At 51.6% G+C, this 16,420-nt stretch overlaps 1 protein-coding gene across 2 annotated transcripts in view; it reads left to right on the top strand.

The window, feature by feature from the left end:
• The window catches only part of zmynd12 (zinc finger, MYND-type containing 12), an 83,327-nt gene that overhangs the window by 982 nt on the left and 65,925 nt on the right, over positions 1-16,420 (top strand). For both annotated transcript variants that reach the window (XM_038821465.1, XM_038821464.1), the window contains exons 2-3: positions 24-289; positions 9,953-10,094. In XM_038821465.1, coding sequence (XP_038677393.1) covers positions 174-289; positions 9,953-10,094 — 258 coding nt within the window. In that variant the 5' untranslated portion in view covers positions 24-173. The remainder of the gene's footprint in view (positions 1-23; positions 290-9,952; positions 10,095-16,420) is intronic.

The raw sequence follows: 16,420 nt of genomic DNA, 5'->3' as shown, positions 1-16,420 counted from the left end.
TTCTCGTATTCGTTTATTTTTAGTCTCGATTTGTGTTGAGGTCGGTGTGTTGAGGGGACGCACTAAGAAGCGCTCCTGGGTTCAGAAGTCAGAGGCCTTAGCAACGGGCCAGTCGTCCCTAGCAACCGCAGCACATCCGACGCTGAAAGGACTTGACCTCCCTGGACACCGAGATGCTCAGTTCGCCTGTCTACCCGCTTTCCAATCCTAAGGGAGTCAAACTCGAGTGTGAGATGTGCCAAAAAACCGCTTATGTTATGTGTTCCCAGTGCAGGGTGACCTATTACTGGTGAGTGCAGAAAACGCCCATCAGCTCATAAACTCCAACCTTCTTTTCATCACAGAAATGTATTGTTGCCTCTAAAATCCCGCGCCCATCCTTTCTGCAACTTCATTATTTATTCTCTCCAATTAAATATCCACCCTTCCAAAAACTGTCCACAGCATGACGGTATCCCTTCTGAACCCCTATGCAGCCTTTGATACAGACGGTCAAACTCTTTCTCTCCCCCCCCCCCCCCCCCCCATTACCTCTTCTAGGTTCTGCACTTTGATGACACCACCTTCACTTGATTCCACTCTTATCTGTGTAATTTTGCCTTTCTACCAATGGCTTTTCTTCCCAACCTCGCTGGCACTCATCTCACTTCAGCAACCCCCCCCCAATATCTTTTTCATGTGTGTGCTGCCCTTTCGCTATCTCATCTGCTGTTGTTATTCCTTAATCTCCCTCAATCTCTCGACTATTTCTGCCCTTTCAAACTGCTTATTTAACAACCAGTCTCTGATGAATTTCTGTTTCCTGCAGTTAAACTGTGGGACTGCTAACTCTGTCTCATCACCACTAACCTCCCTCCCACTTTCCTATTATTACTTCAGGTAGAAACAGATTATTCAGTCTTGGCATCCTCTATGAACTCAAGTTGAGCTTCTGACTTCACACTCTTTCCATCACAAAAAAACACATACTTCAACTCTGTAACAACCTTCCAAGCACCGACCTCACCACATCAGCTACCACTGAAACCCTCATGCAAGCTTTATAATATTGCTCAGCGATAACCTGCTCAGTGACACTCAGTTTAGGTCCTGCTAGGGCTACTCAGCTCCTGACCTCATTACAGCCCTGGTTCATATATGGACAAAAGAGATTAATTCCAGAGATGAGGTAAGAGTAACTGCCCTCAGCATTAAGACAGCATTTGATTGAATCTGGCATCAAAGGAGTTAATGGGAATTTGGGGGCGGAGGGGGGGGTTAACTCTCCTCTGGTTGGAGTCATACCTGGCACAAAGGAAGATAGTTGTGGTGGTTGTAGGTCAATCATTTCAGTTCCTGGACATCACTGCAGCGGTTCCTCTGGTTAGTGTCCTAGGCTCAGCCATCTTCAGCTGCTTCATCAATGACCTTCTAGAATCTAGAACAGTACAGCACAGAATAGGCCCTTCGGCCCTCGATGTTGTGCCGAGCCATGATCACCCTACTCAAACCCACGTATCCACCCTATACCCGTAACCCAACAACCCCCCCTTAACCTTACTTTTTAGGACACTACGGGCAATTTAGCATGGCCAATCCACCTAACCCGCACATCTTTGGACTGTGGGAGGAAACCGGAGCACCCGGAGGAAACCCACGCACACAGGGGGAGGACGTGCAGACTCCACACAGACAGTGACCCAGCCGGGAATCGAACCTGGGACCCTGGAGCTGTGAAGCATTGATGCTAACCACCATGCTACCCTGCTGCCCCTACCTTCCTTCCAACATCAGGTCAAAAATGATGTGGAGATGCCGGCGTTGGACTGGGGTGGGCACAGTAAGAAGTCTTACAACACCAGGTTAAAGTCTAACAGGTTTATTTGGAATCACTAGCTTTCAGAGCACAGCTCCTTCATCATGTGAATCCTGAGGTCAGGAGCTGAGTAGCCCCAGCATGTGAATTCCAAATAAACCTATTGGACTTTAACCTGATATTGTAAGACTTTGTACCAGGTCAAAAATGAAGATGTTTGCTGAGGTGTTCAGTACCATCCTCAGATAGAGAAGCACAGTATGAGGCCGTATGGCAGAAGGCTTCTTTTCTCTCTTTGGAAAAACACAAACAATCCCTAATGTTTGGAGGCTGAAGTAAAACAAAGACATAGATATTTCTAAACTGATAGTAGGGAGTCATGTGTCACATTGCGTACACTCTTATCTATATACATGTGTGAGGCATGAGTTACCAAATGGCACTCGGCATACCATGAGCTAAGAGATGCTCTCAAGCCAAAGTGATAGACAGGAGGCAGTAACACCCCGAGTACCTATTCTTTGGTCAGAAATATTGACATTGGGTAAATTGACATTGGACAATGGGCCCTTAGAAATAATGGGTGCACTGGGGTGAAGGGGTAGTCCTCATAGAATACCTACAGTGTAGAAGGAGGCCATTCGGCCCATCGAGTCTACATCGACCCTCTGAAAGAGCAACCTAACTAGGCCCACACCCCCACCCTACCCCCGTAATCCCACCCAATCGTTGGACACTATGGGAAATTTAGCATGACCAATCAACTTTGAACTGGGACGAAAGTGGAGCACCCAGAGGAAACCCACGCAGACACGGGGAGAACATACAAACTCCACACACACCCACATCAGGCAGTTGACCTTCAGATGAAGACCTGGGAGAAGTGAGGAAGACCATGGAAGAGCTTCCTAACACTTCAGGTAAAAGCTGACAGAGGTCAACACTCACTCTGCATCATCCAGGCATTCATTGTCCAGGATTGCTAAACCATTCTCACCTGTCACGGGTCAAATGCTTCTTCTATCTGTTTAGCTTGTGTTTCATTTTTAAACTGTTGATTGTTTTTTTTTCAATTTAGAGTACCCAATTAATTTTTTCCAATTAAGGGGCAATTTAGCGTGGCCAATCCACCTACCCTGCACATCTTTGGGTTGTGGGGGCAAAACGACACAAACACGGGGTAAATGTGCAAACTCCACACGGACAGTGACCCAGAGCTGGGATCGAACCTGGGACCTCGGCGCCATGAGGCAGCAGGGCTAACCCACTGCGCCACCGTGCTGCCCTGTTGATTCTTTTTTTAAAAAATAATTTTTATTGGAATTTTTTACAGAAAATATAAAAATATAACAAGTAATAATATGCAACTAACTGCCCCATTAAACCCACAAATCCCCCCAAACCGTAACATCACATGTATCACAATCCCCCCACCCCCCCAACAAGAAACTTAACCATAAATTAAAATTAAATAAATCAAATTTAAATAAAATAAACAAACATAGTCATCGTCCGTCCCCCCCCCCCCCGCCACCCCCCCCCCCCCCGCCACCCCCCCCCCACACCCACCCCCCGCCACCCCCACCCCCCCCCCCCCCCCCCCGCCACCCCCCCCCCCCCCCCCCCCCCAACACCCCCACCCCCACCCCCGGGTTGCTGCTGCTACTGTCCCAGTACCCTATCGTTGAGCCAGAAAGTCGAGGAAAGGTTGCCCCCGCTTAAAGAACCCTTGCACCGATCCTCTCAGGGCGAATTTGACCATCTCTAGCTTAATGAAGCCCGCCATGTCATTGATCCAGGTCTCCACGCTTGGGGGCCTCGCGTCCTTCCATTGTAGCAAAATCCTTCGCCGGGCTACTAGGGACGCAAAGGCCAGCACACCGGCCTCTTTCGCCTCCTACACTCCCGGCTCTACCCCAACCCCAAAGATCGCGAGTCCCCATCCTGGCTTGACCCTGGATCCCACCACCCTTGACACCGTCCTCGCCACCCCCTTCCAGAACTCCTCCAGCGCCGGGCATGCCCAGAACATATGGGCATGGTTCGCTGGACTCCCCGAGCACCTAACACACCTATCTTCACCCCCAAAGAACCTACTCATCCTCGACCCAGTCATGTGGTCCTGTGCAGCACCTTGAATTGAATGAGGTTAAGCCGCGCACACGAGGAGGAAGAATTTACCCTCTCCAGGGCATCAGCCCATGTCCCGTCTTCGATCTATTCCCCCAGTTCCCCCTACCACTTCGTTTTCAGCTCCGCTACTGACGCCACTTCCACCTCCTGCATGAGCTTGTAGATATCGGATATCTTCCCCTACCCGACCCAGACCCCCGAAAGCACCCTGTCACTCACCCCCCTCGCGGGGAGCGCAGGGAATCCCTCCACCTGCCGTCTAGCAAATGCCTTTACCTGCAGATATCTAAACATGTTTCCCGGAGGGAGCCCAAATTTCTCCTCCAACTCCCCCAGGCTCGCAAAACCTTCCGTCGATAAACAGGTCCCTCAGAAATCCCCCATCCATATTCCCCGGGACAAACCTATGGTTCCCCCTTAACGGAGCCTCCATCGAGCCCCCCACTTCTCCCCTATGTCGCCTCCACTGCCCCCACATCTTGAGGGTAGCCGCCACCACCGGACTCATGGTATACCTCGTGGGAGGGAGCGGCCACGGCGCCGTTACCAGGGCCCCCAGGCTCGTATCCCCACAGGACGCTCTCTCCATCCGTTTCCATGCTGCCCCCTCCCCTCCATCACCCACTGACGCACCATCGACACGTTGGCCGCCCAGTAGTACCCCGAGAGGTTGGGCAACGCCAGCCCCCCCCCCCCCCATCTCTACCCCGCTCCAAGAAGACCCTCTTCACCCTCGGGGTGCCATGCGCCCAAACAAATCCCATGATGCTGCTGGTCACCCTTTTAAAAAAAGGCCCTAGGGATAAAGATGGGCAAGCACTGGAAGAGGAACAAGAACCTCGGGAGAACCGCCATTTTGACGGATTGCACTCTGCCCGCCAGCGATAGCGGCACCATGTCCCACCTTTTAAATTCCTCCTCCATCTGTTCTAGTCTGGTGAAGTTAAGCTTATGGAGAGCCCCACAACTCCTGGCCACCTGCACCCCCAGGTACCTGAAACTCTTCACTGCCCTCCTGAAAGGGAGCCTCCCAATTCCCTCCTCTTGATCTCCCGGGTGCACTACAAATACCTCGCTCTTTCCTAAATTTAGCTTATACCCCGAGAAGACCCCAAATTCCGCTAACAGCTCCATCACCCCCGGCATTCCTCCCTCTGGGTCCGCCACATATAACAGCAGGTCGTCCGCATACAGCGATACCCGGTGCTCCTCCCCACCCCGCACCAGACCCCTCCATCTCCCTGACTCCCTCAACGCCATGGCCAGTGGTTCAATCACCAGTGCAAAGAGCAGGGGGTACAGGGGACACCCCTGCCTGGTCCCACGATAGAGCCTAAAGTACTCCGATTTCCTTCCATTTGTGACTACACTCGCCATCGGAGCCGCGTAAAGCAGCCTCACCCATTTGATGAATCCCTCCCCAAATCCAAACCTCTCCAGCACCTCCCACAGGTTTAGAATTTAGAACAGTACAGCACAGAACAGGCCCTTCGGCCCTCGATGTTGTGCCGAGCAATGATCACCCTACTCAAACTCACATATCCACCCTATACCCGTAACCCAACAACTCCCCCTTAACCTTACTTTTTAGGACACTACGGGCAATTTAGCATGGCCAATCCACCTAACCCGCACATCTTTGGACTGTGGGAGGAAACCGGAGCACCCGGAGGAAACCCACGCACACACGGGGAGGACGTGCAGACTCTGCACAGACAGTGACCCAGCCGGGAACCGAACCTGGGACCCTGGATCTGTGAAGCATTGATGCTAACCACTATGCTACCGTGCTGCCCACTCAACTCTATCAAACGCTTTCTCTGCGTCCAGCGCCACCACTATCTCCGCCTCCCCCTCCACTGCCGGCATCATGATAACATTGAGCAGTCTCCGCACATTCGTGTTGAGCTGCCGCCCCTTGACAAATCCTGTCTGATCTTCGTGAATTACCTCTGGCACACAATCCTCTATCCTGGTAGCCAGGATCTTTGCCAGCAATTTAGCGTCTACGTTAAGGAGCAAGATAGGCCTATATGATCCGCACTGCAAGGGGTCCTTATCCCGTTTTAGGATCAAAGAGATCAGTGCCCGCGACATCGTCGGGGGCAAAGCCCCCCCCTCCCATGCCTCATTGAAGGTTCGCACCAACAGGGGACCCACCAGGTCCGCATATTTTTTGTAAAATTCCGCCGGGAACCCGTCCTGCCCCGGGGCCTTACCTGATTGCATTTGTCCGATCCCCCTGACTAGCTCCTCCAACTCTATCGGCGCCCCCAGCCCCTCTACCAGCCTCTCTTGAACCCTTGGGAAACATAGCCTGTTCATGAAGCTCTCCATCCCCTCTCTCCCCCTCGGAGGTTCCGACCGGTACAATCCCTCGTAAAAGTCCCTAAAGACCCCGTTTACTTCTGTCCCCTTCTGCACTACATTTCCACCCCCATCCTTCACTCCACCAATTTCCCTAGCCGCATCTCGCCTACGGAGCTGATGCGCCAACATCCTGCTCGCCTTCTCTCCATACTCATATACCGCGCCCTGCGCCCTCCTCCACTGTGTCTCCGCCTTTCTGGTGGTCAACAAGTCAAAATTGGCCTGCAAACTGCGCCGTTCTCCCAGCAACCCTTCCTCCGGTGCCTCCGCATATCTCCTGTCTACCTCCAGGAGCTCTCCCACCAGTCTCTCCCTCTCCTTCCTCTCCCTCCTTTCCCTGTGAGCCCGGATGGAGATCAGCTCCCCCCGGATCACTGCTTTCAGAGCCTCCCAGACCATCCCCACCTGGACCTCCCCCGTATCATTGGTATCCAGATACCCCTCAAAGCTTCTCCGAACCCTCTTACACACCTCCTCCTCCGCCAGCATCCCCACATCCAGGCGCCAGAGCGGGCGCTGGTCCTGCGCCTCTCCCATCTCCAGATCAACCCAGTGCGGGGCATGGTCCGAAATCGCTATGGCCGAGTACTCGGCATCCTGCACCCACGGAATCAATCCCCTGCTCAGGACAAAAAAGTCTATCCGGGAATAAACCCTATGGACGTGAGAGAAAAAGGAATACTCCCGCGCTCTCGGTCTCCCAAACCTCCAGGGATCCACCCCTCCCATCTGGTCCATGTATCCCCTCAGCACTTTGGCCGCTGCCGGTCTCCTACCCGTCCTTGAACTGGACTGGTCCAGTGTGGGATCCAGCACTGTGTTAAAATCTCCCCCCATTATCAGGCCCCCTGCCTCCAGGTCCGGGATGCGGCCGAACAATCGCCTCATGAAGCCAGCATCATCCCAATTCGGGGCATATACGTTCACCAGCACCACCTTCTCTCCCTGCAGCCTACCCTTCACCATGATATATCTGCCCTCCTTGTCCGACACCACCTCAAACGGCATCCTCTTCCCCACCAGAATCGCCACCCCCCGGTTCTTCGCGTCCAATCCTGAATGATAAACCTGCCCCACCCACCCCTTCCTCAGACGAACCTGGTCCGCCACCTTCAGGTGGGTCTCCTGGAGCATAGCCACGTCCGACCTCAACCCCCTTAGATGGGAAAACACCCTGGTTCTCTTAACTGGCCCGTTCAGCCCCCTCACGTTCCAGGTAATCAGCCGGATCAGAGGGCAACCCGCCCCCCTCCCCCGCCGACTAGCCATAGCTTGGCAGATGTTCGCCCCAGGCCAGCACACCCCGCTCGACCCGTTCCCCATGGCGATAGCGCCTCTCCTCTTCCCCACCCGGCTCCTTCCTAATCATTCCAGCAGCAACCCGGTATCCCCCCCCGCCCCCTCCCCCCCCAGGCTAGGACCCCTCCTAGCCGCGACGCACCCTCCATGGTACTTCCGTGAGTCAGCTGACTTCTGCTGACCCCGGCAGCTCCCGCCAAAACCTATCCCCTCCCGGCATGGGGTCATCCCCCTCTTGCCACACCTCCTTGGCATTGCTGCAGCGCGGGAAAGAAGACCCGTAGAGGCCCCGCCCCACCGCAAGCTCCACCCCCCCCTGCCCCGCAGCACGGGAAACCAGAGGAAATCCCGCGCTTTCACACTGCCACACCCCACCCTTCTGACGCAGTTCCCCAAAATCCAGTTTCACCTCAATCCCCAGCCCCGTACAGAAGAGAACATATAAAACACAAACCCCCAACACTCCCCACCTAACCCACAACCATGCCCAACAAACAAACCGACCCGTAAACAGAGCAAACAGAAACCCAGCATACATAACACACATGTCGTAGTTAAAAAAGTTGAAACAGTTGAAACAAAACAGCCACAGCGGAAACAAAGACGGCCAAAGTATGTCCCCAGGCCCTAGTTCGAGTCCAGCTTCTCCGCCTGTACAAAGGCCCACGCCTCCTCCGGGGACTCAAAGTAATGGTGCCGGTCCCTGTATGTCACCCACAGGCGCGCAGGCTGCAGCATTCCAAACCTGACCTGCTTGGCATGAAGCACCGCCTTCGTCCGGTTGAACCTGGCCCGCCACTTAGCCACCTCCGCACTCCAGTCCTGGTAGATCCTCACTACCGAATTCTCCCATTTACTGCTCCACTCTTTCTTGGCCCAGCGCAGCACACACTCCCGGTCACTGAATCGGTGGAACCGCACCAGCACCGCCCTTGGGGGCTCACCTGCCTTGGGCCTCCTGGCCATCACTCTGTGCACTCCCTCAAGCCCCAGGGGCAAATGGAAGGACCCCGCTCCCATCAACGAGCTCAGCATCGTGGTCACATACGCCGGGAGATCCGACCCCTCCAGCCCCTCCGCCAGGCCCAGGATCCTCAGATTCTTTCACCACGTGCGAACGTCCAGCTCCCCCAAGCGGTCCTGCCACTTTTTGTGAAGTGCCTCGTGCAACTCCCCACGAGGACCACGGCCTCCTCCTCCCTTTCAACGGCCTGCTGCTGCAACTCCCAAATAGACTCCTCCTGGGCCGCCTGGGTCCCAAGCAGCTTGTTCGTAGTTGCATTCATGGAGTCCAGCAGCTCAGCCTTCAGCTCAGCAAAACAACGTAGGAGTGAGGCCTGTTGCTCCTGCGCCCACTTCCACCAGTCCTCGGGTGTTGCGCCGGCTACCATTTTGTTTTCCTTCCCCCGTTTTTTGGGGGAGTTGCTGCAGCCTTTTTCTTCGTCCCACTCCGGGTGAGCACCATATAGTGTGGGGCAAGTTCTTCCAGGCACCTTCCCCCACCGGGATGCGTAAAAACAGCGCCGTTTGGGGCCCTTGAAACGGCCCAAAAGTCCCTAAATAGCGGGAGCTGCCGAACGTGCGGCTTAGCTCCGCATAGCCGCAACCGGACTGCCCTGTTGATTCTTAATGAACTACTTAACAAACTGCTTTAAAATCACTTGTGAGATTAACCCGCTTTTTAGGTTATCTGTAACACCTGAATTTAAAGGAGTGATTATGCCTCTGGTATTTCCTTCTAAATTATAATGGTACAGAGGAGGCTGATGGTAAATGTAAGATAGGTTTATTTTGCAAGTATTTACAATGGTCTGCATAACGCAGGATCTTTCTCTCAGTACAATCCTATCTGGGAGGACCTATCTCACCAGGCCCTGATATGGCCTGCTTTTGAAATCAGGAACTGTGGAATTGAAGGGTTACGCCCATATTTTGCCATATCTAAATGTCAGCTTGGCTAGGTTGAGTACTCTTGCCTGTGAAACAAATTGTTGTAATTTTACTGCAGGACTTGGGAGTTAATGTAGGCTGGCATTTCAGTGCACCACTGAAGATATACTGCACTGTCTGAGGTGTTTCACAGGACCCATCCATCTGATTCAGTTCTTTTGGATGTTAAAAGATCCCTTGGCATTGTTCAAAGAAAAGCAGTGTGTTCTTGCAGCCAGTATTCCACCCTTAGCCATACCAAAAACAGATTCACCAGTCATTTATTTCACTGCTATTTACAGGACATTGCTGTGTGCAAAATAACTTGCAATTATCCACATAGCAACGGTTATTGCCACAAAATAATATATTTGTTTGGGTGTGCAGACCTGTCAAGAATATGTGCCTGTTATTGTCTTCTGTCAGTGATGTAGCACACCAAGAGGCAGATTGGAATGGGATCCATGAGAAGATTTGCCAGCTTCTGATTCCAATACGGACAGCACCAACGTTCCTCAGCTCTGCAAAAGAGAGAAAACACAATGAGGAGCAGATGATCCAGAGACAGGTGAACATTAAATAAAAACAGAAAATGCCAGATAAACTCAGCGGGACTGTCAGCATCTGTAGAGAGAGAAAAACAGTTAACGTTTTGAGTCCATATGACCCTTCTACAGAAACGAGCAACTTTCCATTCAGTTGTCTATTCCTGCTCCATTGTCTCTTCTGAAAGCTCAGATTCATGCTTGGGATATAGTTTATTGGGAAGTAGCAACCCATTGGTACAGTGAGCTAGACAGCTGGTTTGTAATGCAGAACAAGGCCAGCAGCGCAGGTTAAATTCCTGTACCGGCTTACCCAAACGGGTGCAGGAATGTGGCGACTAGGGGCTTTTCACTAACTTCATATTTGTGACAATAAAAGATTATTATTATTAAACAGTCAGTGCTTGCAGGATAGTGACCATGAGGTCAGAACAGCCAAATCAAATCTTGTTCATGCCAGAGAACTACATTTAGCAGATCTAAAATAGGAAGTTCAATCATTGTTATTGTGGTAGGCTATATTAGGGGTATCGCGGTCCCTAGGTGGGATGTACTTTATACTGTAGTGTGAGTGGTAGAACCTGCCTGATGGTTCCGACTACAGTCAAACCATCAACAGGTTTACGCAGCTCGACGTGTACCCTCTCCCCCGCATATCTGAAATGGTCAACCAGATAGCGCAATACAAGGTTTCCTCCATAGTAGACCTTAAATCAGCCTACCACTAGCTCCCCATTCGCCCGGACGACCGCAAGTACACTGCATTCGAAGCAGATGGGCAGCTCTACCACTTTCTAAGGGTTCCCTTTGGTGTCACAAATGGGGTCTCGGTCTTCCAAAGGGAGATGGACCGAATGGTCGACCAATACGGTTTGCGGGCCACGTTCCCGTGCCTCAACAATGTCACCATCTGCGACCACGACCAGCAGGACCACGACACCAACGTCCGCAAATTCCTCCATACCGCAAAAATCCTTAACTTAACCTATAACAAGGACAAATGTGTGTTTAGCACCGATCGCCGAGCCATCCTCGGCTACGTAGTGCATGATGGAGTCATAGACCCAGATCCCGAACGCATGCGCCCCCTCGTGGAGTTTCCCCTTCCCCACTGCCCCAAAGCCCTGAAACATTGCCTGGGCTTCTATTCTTGTTACGCCCAGTGGGTCCCAAATTATGCGGACAAGGCCCGCCTACTAATCCAGTCCATGGTTTTTCCCCTATTGGCAGAGGCCCGCCAGGCTTTCAGTCGCATCAAAGCAGACATCGCCAGGGCAATGATGCACACAATCGATGAGTCCCTCCCCTTCCAGGTCGAGAGCGATGCATCAGACGTAGCTCTGGCTGCCACCCTATCAGGCAGGCAGACCCGGGGCCTTCTTTTCACGCACCCTCCACGCCTCAGAAATCCGCAATTCTTCCGTCGAGTAGGAGGCCCAAGCCATTGTCGAAGCTGTGTGGCATTGGAGGCATTACCTGGCCGGCAGGAGATTCACTCTCCTCAATGACCAACGGTCAGTAGCCTTCATGTTTGACAATGCACAGCGGGGCAAAATTAAGAATGATAAGATCTTACGGTGGAGGATCGAGCTGTCCACCTATAATTATGAGATTTTGTATCGTCCCGGGAAGCTCAATGAGCCTCCTGATGCCCTGAACCGCAGCACTTGTGCAAGTGTACAAGTAGACCGACTCCGGACCCTCCACGACAACCTCTGCCACCCGGGGGTCACCCGGTTCTTCCATTTTGTTAAAACCCGCAATCTGCCCTACTCCATCGAGGAGGTCAGGGCCGTAACCAGAAACTGCCAAATGTGCGCGGAGTGCAAGCCGCACTCTACAGGCTAGATAAAGTGCACCTGGTGAAGGCTTCCCGCCCCTTTGAACGCCTCAGCGTATTTCTTAAACGTGATTGATGAGTACTCCCGGTTCCCTTTCACCATCCCCTGTCCCGACATGATGGCTGCCACCGTCATTAAAGCCCTCAACAGCATCTTTACCCTGTTCGGTTTCCCCGCCTACATCCATAACGATAGGGGGTCCTCCTTCATGAGTGACGAGCTGCGTCAATTCCTGCTCAGCAAGAGCATTGCCTCCAGCAAGACGACCAGTTACAACCCCCGGGGAAACGGACAGGTAGAGAGGGAGAACAGGATGGTATGGAAGGATGTCCTACTGGCCCTATGGTCTTAGATTCTCCAAGTGTCCCGATGGCAGGAGGTCCTCCCCGATGCACTTCACTCCATCCGTTCACTACTGTGCATGTCTACCAACAAAACACCTCATGAACGTCTCCTTGCCTTCCCTGGGAAGTCCTCCGTGGGGATCACGCTCCCAACATGGCTGGCAGCCCCCGGACCCGTCCTACTCTGCAAACACGTATGGGCCCACAAGTCGGGCCCACTAGTCAAGAGGGTACATCTCCATGCTCACCCCCAGTACGCCTATGTGGCGCACCCCGACGGCCGACAAGACACGGTCTCCCTCTGGGATCTGACCCCCGCTGGATCCCCACCCTCACCTCAACCACTTTTTCACCGGCGCACACAACCGCAGCCTCCTTCCCAGGAGGATCCGTCCTCCCAAAGCCCTATCCAGATGCGATAAAGCTGAAGACGACACGCTCCTAGAGCCACGGATGCCCGAGCCGACGCCAGCATCACTGCCGGGACTGCGACGATCGCAGAGGACGACCAGAGGGCCCCCGACCGGCTGATAGTTTCATTGTAAAATGAACTTGTAAATAATTGTCTGTAAATATGTGTATTGCATGTAAAGGCATCGAAGGGTACCGCTATAACCTCTACCACTGTAAAAGCAAGGCTACCACCCCCGCCAGGCTCTTTTTTTAAACAGGGGGTGAATGTGGTAGGCTATATTAGGGGTATCGCGGTACCTAGGTGGGATGTACCTTATACTGTAGTATGAGTGGTAGAACCTGCCTGCTGGTTCCGCCCAGCAGATGGAGCATAAGAGTCTGTGTTTCACCCACAGCAGTCATTCTGTACCTGAGCTGCTGGGGTAACTACTTGTTCATTAAAGCCTTTAATTGGTCTACAATCTCGCTTCATTAGTGATTGATCGTGCGTCAGTTATATAGGCAAACAGAGAGCCAATTTGCAAGGTCCTACAGTGATTGTAGTGGCTAGCCAGGCGATCTGCTTCTACTGATGTTGGTCAGGGTAAACCCATGCTCTTTTAAAAAGTGCCACTGATATATTACATATGCCTAAATAAGAGACAAGTCCTCGGTTCAATGTCAGATGCAAAATTATACCCTCATCAGTGCAACATTTCCTTAGTGCTACGCTGGAGTGTAAGCTTAATACAGTATACATGTTCAAGGGCGGCATGTGGTGCAGTGGTTAAAATTAATTAAAAATTTTAAATCGCTTATTGTCACGAGTAGGCTTCAATGAAGTTACTGTGAAAAGCCCCTAGTCGCCACATTCGGGGAGGCTGTTACGGGAATTGAACTGTGCTGCTGGCCTGCTTTCAAAGCCAGTGATTTAGCCCTGTGCTAAACAACCCCTGCTTCACGGCGCTGAGGTCCCAGGTTCGAATCCCAGCTCTGGGTCACTGCCCGTGTGGAGTTTGCACATTCTCCTCGTGTTTGCGTGGGTTTCACCCCCACAACCCAAAAATGTGCAGGTTAAGTGGATTGGCCACACTAAATTGCCACTTAATTGGAAATAAAATAATTGGGTAATCTAAAAAATAAAAAAAAGTGTATATATATACACACATGTTAAAGTTTTGGTCTTGTTCACCGTCTTGGAGTCATATTTGATCACAAGATAAGCTGCCAACTATGTATCCATTCCATCAGCACAACTACCTATTACCACCACGGTAACATTGCCCAACTCTGCCCTGCCTCAGTTCAACAGCTGCTGAAAAGCTCAGCCATGTCTTTGTTACTTCTAGACTTGCCTATTCCAACCCCTCTCCTGGCTGGTCTACTATTTTCCACACCACCCCCCCCCCCCCCCAATTAATTTGAGCTCATCCAAAACTATATTGTAATCCCATTCATCTATCATCTTGTGCTTGCTGAGTGATATTGGCTCCCAGTCTGGAAATTACATAATTTTACATTCTTATTTTCAAATCTCTCCTTGGTCTCATTTCTTCATACCTCTGTAACCTCCTCCAGCCCTACAATCCTTTGAGATCGGTGTGCTCCTCCAATTCTGACTTTATAATAATAATCTTTATTATTATAATAATCTTTATTATTGTCACAAGTTGGCTTACATTACACTGCAATGAAGTTACTGTGAAAATCCCCGGAGCCACGCTCCGGCGCCACCTCGGGTACTCAGAATGAGAATTCAGACATCCCCAAATTTAATCACTCTACCATTGGCTGCGTTTTCAGCTGCCACTATCCTAAACTCAAGGATTTTCTTAACCCCGCCCAACGCCCCGACTCCCTCAAACTCTCGCTCCTCTTTTAAAGTGCTTCTTAATACCTATCTCTGAGACCAAGCTTTTGGTCATCTAATCATCCATCCTAACATCTCCTTATGGGCTCAATGCCAAATTTAGCTTGATAGTACTCACGTGAAGCATCTTGCATCTTTTACTATGTTAAAGGCAGTACATAAATGCAAGTCGTTGTTTGAAAGTGAAAATCTTTCCCCTTAATTTAGAATTTTAACACTAGAGATCAGTGTTGCTGCCCTCTGCTGGTGGCAACTGACGAAACAGATAAATCAGTCCTTGCCAAAAGAGAAAATGCTGGATAACATCAGCAGGTCTGGCAGCATCTGTAGGGAGAGAAAAGAGCTAACGTTTCGAGTCATGATGACCCTTTGTCAAAACTAGTTTTATTTAACTCACTAAGACTTCTTACTTAACAGTAACATAAGTTTCAAAAGTCACAACTTGAACCAAAATATTACCCGATAGGGGCTGGTTTAGCACAGGGCTAAATCGCTTTTGAAAGGCAGGCCAGCAGCACGGTTCAATTCCCGTACCAGCCTCCCCGAACAGGCGCTGGAATGTGGCGACTAGGGGCTTTTCACAGTAACTGCATTTGACACCTACTTGTGACAATAAGCAATTTTCATTTCATTCATTTTTTTCATAGAGAGAACTTGGCCAGACTAGCTCTGGAGTGTGTGTGCTGTGAGCTTCTAAACTCAAGGTCCTGTTTTGTGAATGTCGATCCCAGAGTTATCGCTGCTGAATCTCGGAAATCCCTGATATTTTATAAGGTTTTAGTTCTTAGTTTGTTATTCATTCATATAAACAATCCTGTGGCCCACAGGCCAGATTCGTCCTTGAGAGACCCTTGTTCTTGCTGTTCTAAAACAAAGACTTATCAGGAAATTGTCCAGTTTCAAGCCATCATTCTGACTGTTCCCGCAAAATTCATTCTGCAGTGAGCTGCAGTTTTTCACACACGCAAATCTGTTGGTCTCTTTTACCACCATGCCCCACAGCACAATGTTAGAAATTGCCTTCTTTTACGATCATGCCTCATGGCGCAATGTTAGCCATCTTTCCTACTCAGCATCAGCCTCATAGCTTTTCTTTGCACTCCTTCCAAAACACGAATGCCTCTCTTCTATCCTGGGAACTAGCGTTGGACAGAATACTTAAAATATGGCCTGTCGAGACTTCCGGTTGCGGCGATGCGGAGCTAAGCCGCACGTTCGGCAGCTCCCGCTATTAAAGGACTTCCGGGCCTGTTTTAGGTCCCCAAACGGCGCTGTTTCGACGATTCCCGGTGGGGGAAGGTGTTTGGAGGAACATTCCCCGAAATTTATGGTGCTTACCCGGAGTGGGGCAAAGGAAAAGGCTGCAGCAGCTCCCCAGGAAAAGCGGGGGAAGGAGGACAAAATGGCGGCCGGCGGAGCACCCGAGGACTGGTGGAAGTGGGCGCAGGAGCAGCAAGCTGCTCTTCTGCGCTGTTTTGCGGAGCTGGAGGCTGAGTTGTTGGACTCCCTGAATGCGACTACCAACAAGCTGCTTGGGGGGTGGCCATTCGGGAGTTGCAGCAGCAGGCCGCTGAGCGGGAGGAGGAGGCCGTGGTCCTCGTGGGGAAAGTGGAGATGCACGAGGCACTTCACAAAAAGTGGCAAGACCGCTTGGAGGAGCTGGACGTTCGCACGAGGCAAAAGAATTTGAGGATCCTGGGCCTGGCGGAGGGGCTGGAGGGGTCGGATCTTCCGTCTTATGTGACCACGATGTTGAGCTCGTTGATGGGGGCGAGGTCCTTCCATTTGCCCCTGGAGCTTGAGGGAGCTCACAGAGTGCTGGCCAGGAGGCCTAAGGCAAATGAGACCCCGAGGGCGGTGCTGGTGCGGTTCCATCGGTTCAGTGACCGGGAGTGTGTGCT

The sequence above is a fragment of the Scyliorhinus canicula genome, chromosome 16 (genome assembly GCF_902713615.1).
Source record: "Scyliorhinus canicula chromosome 16, sScyCan1.1, whole genome shotgun sequence".
NCBI classification, from domain to species: domain Eukaryota; kingdom Metazoa; phylum Chordata; class Chondrichthyes; order Carcharhiniformes; family Scyliorhinidae; genus Scyliorhinus; species Scyliorhinus canicula.
This window is presented reverse-complemented; position numbering and strand designations above follow the sequence as displayed.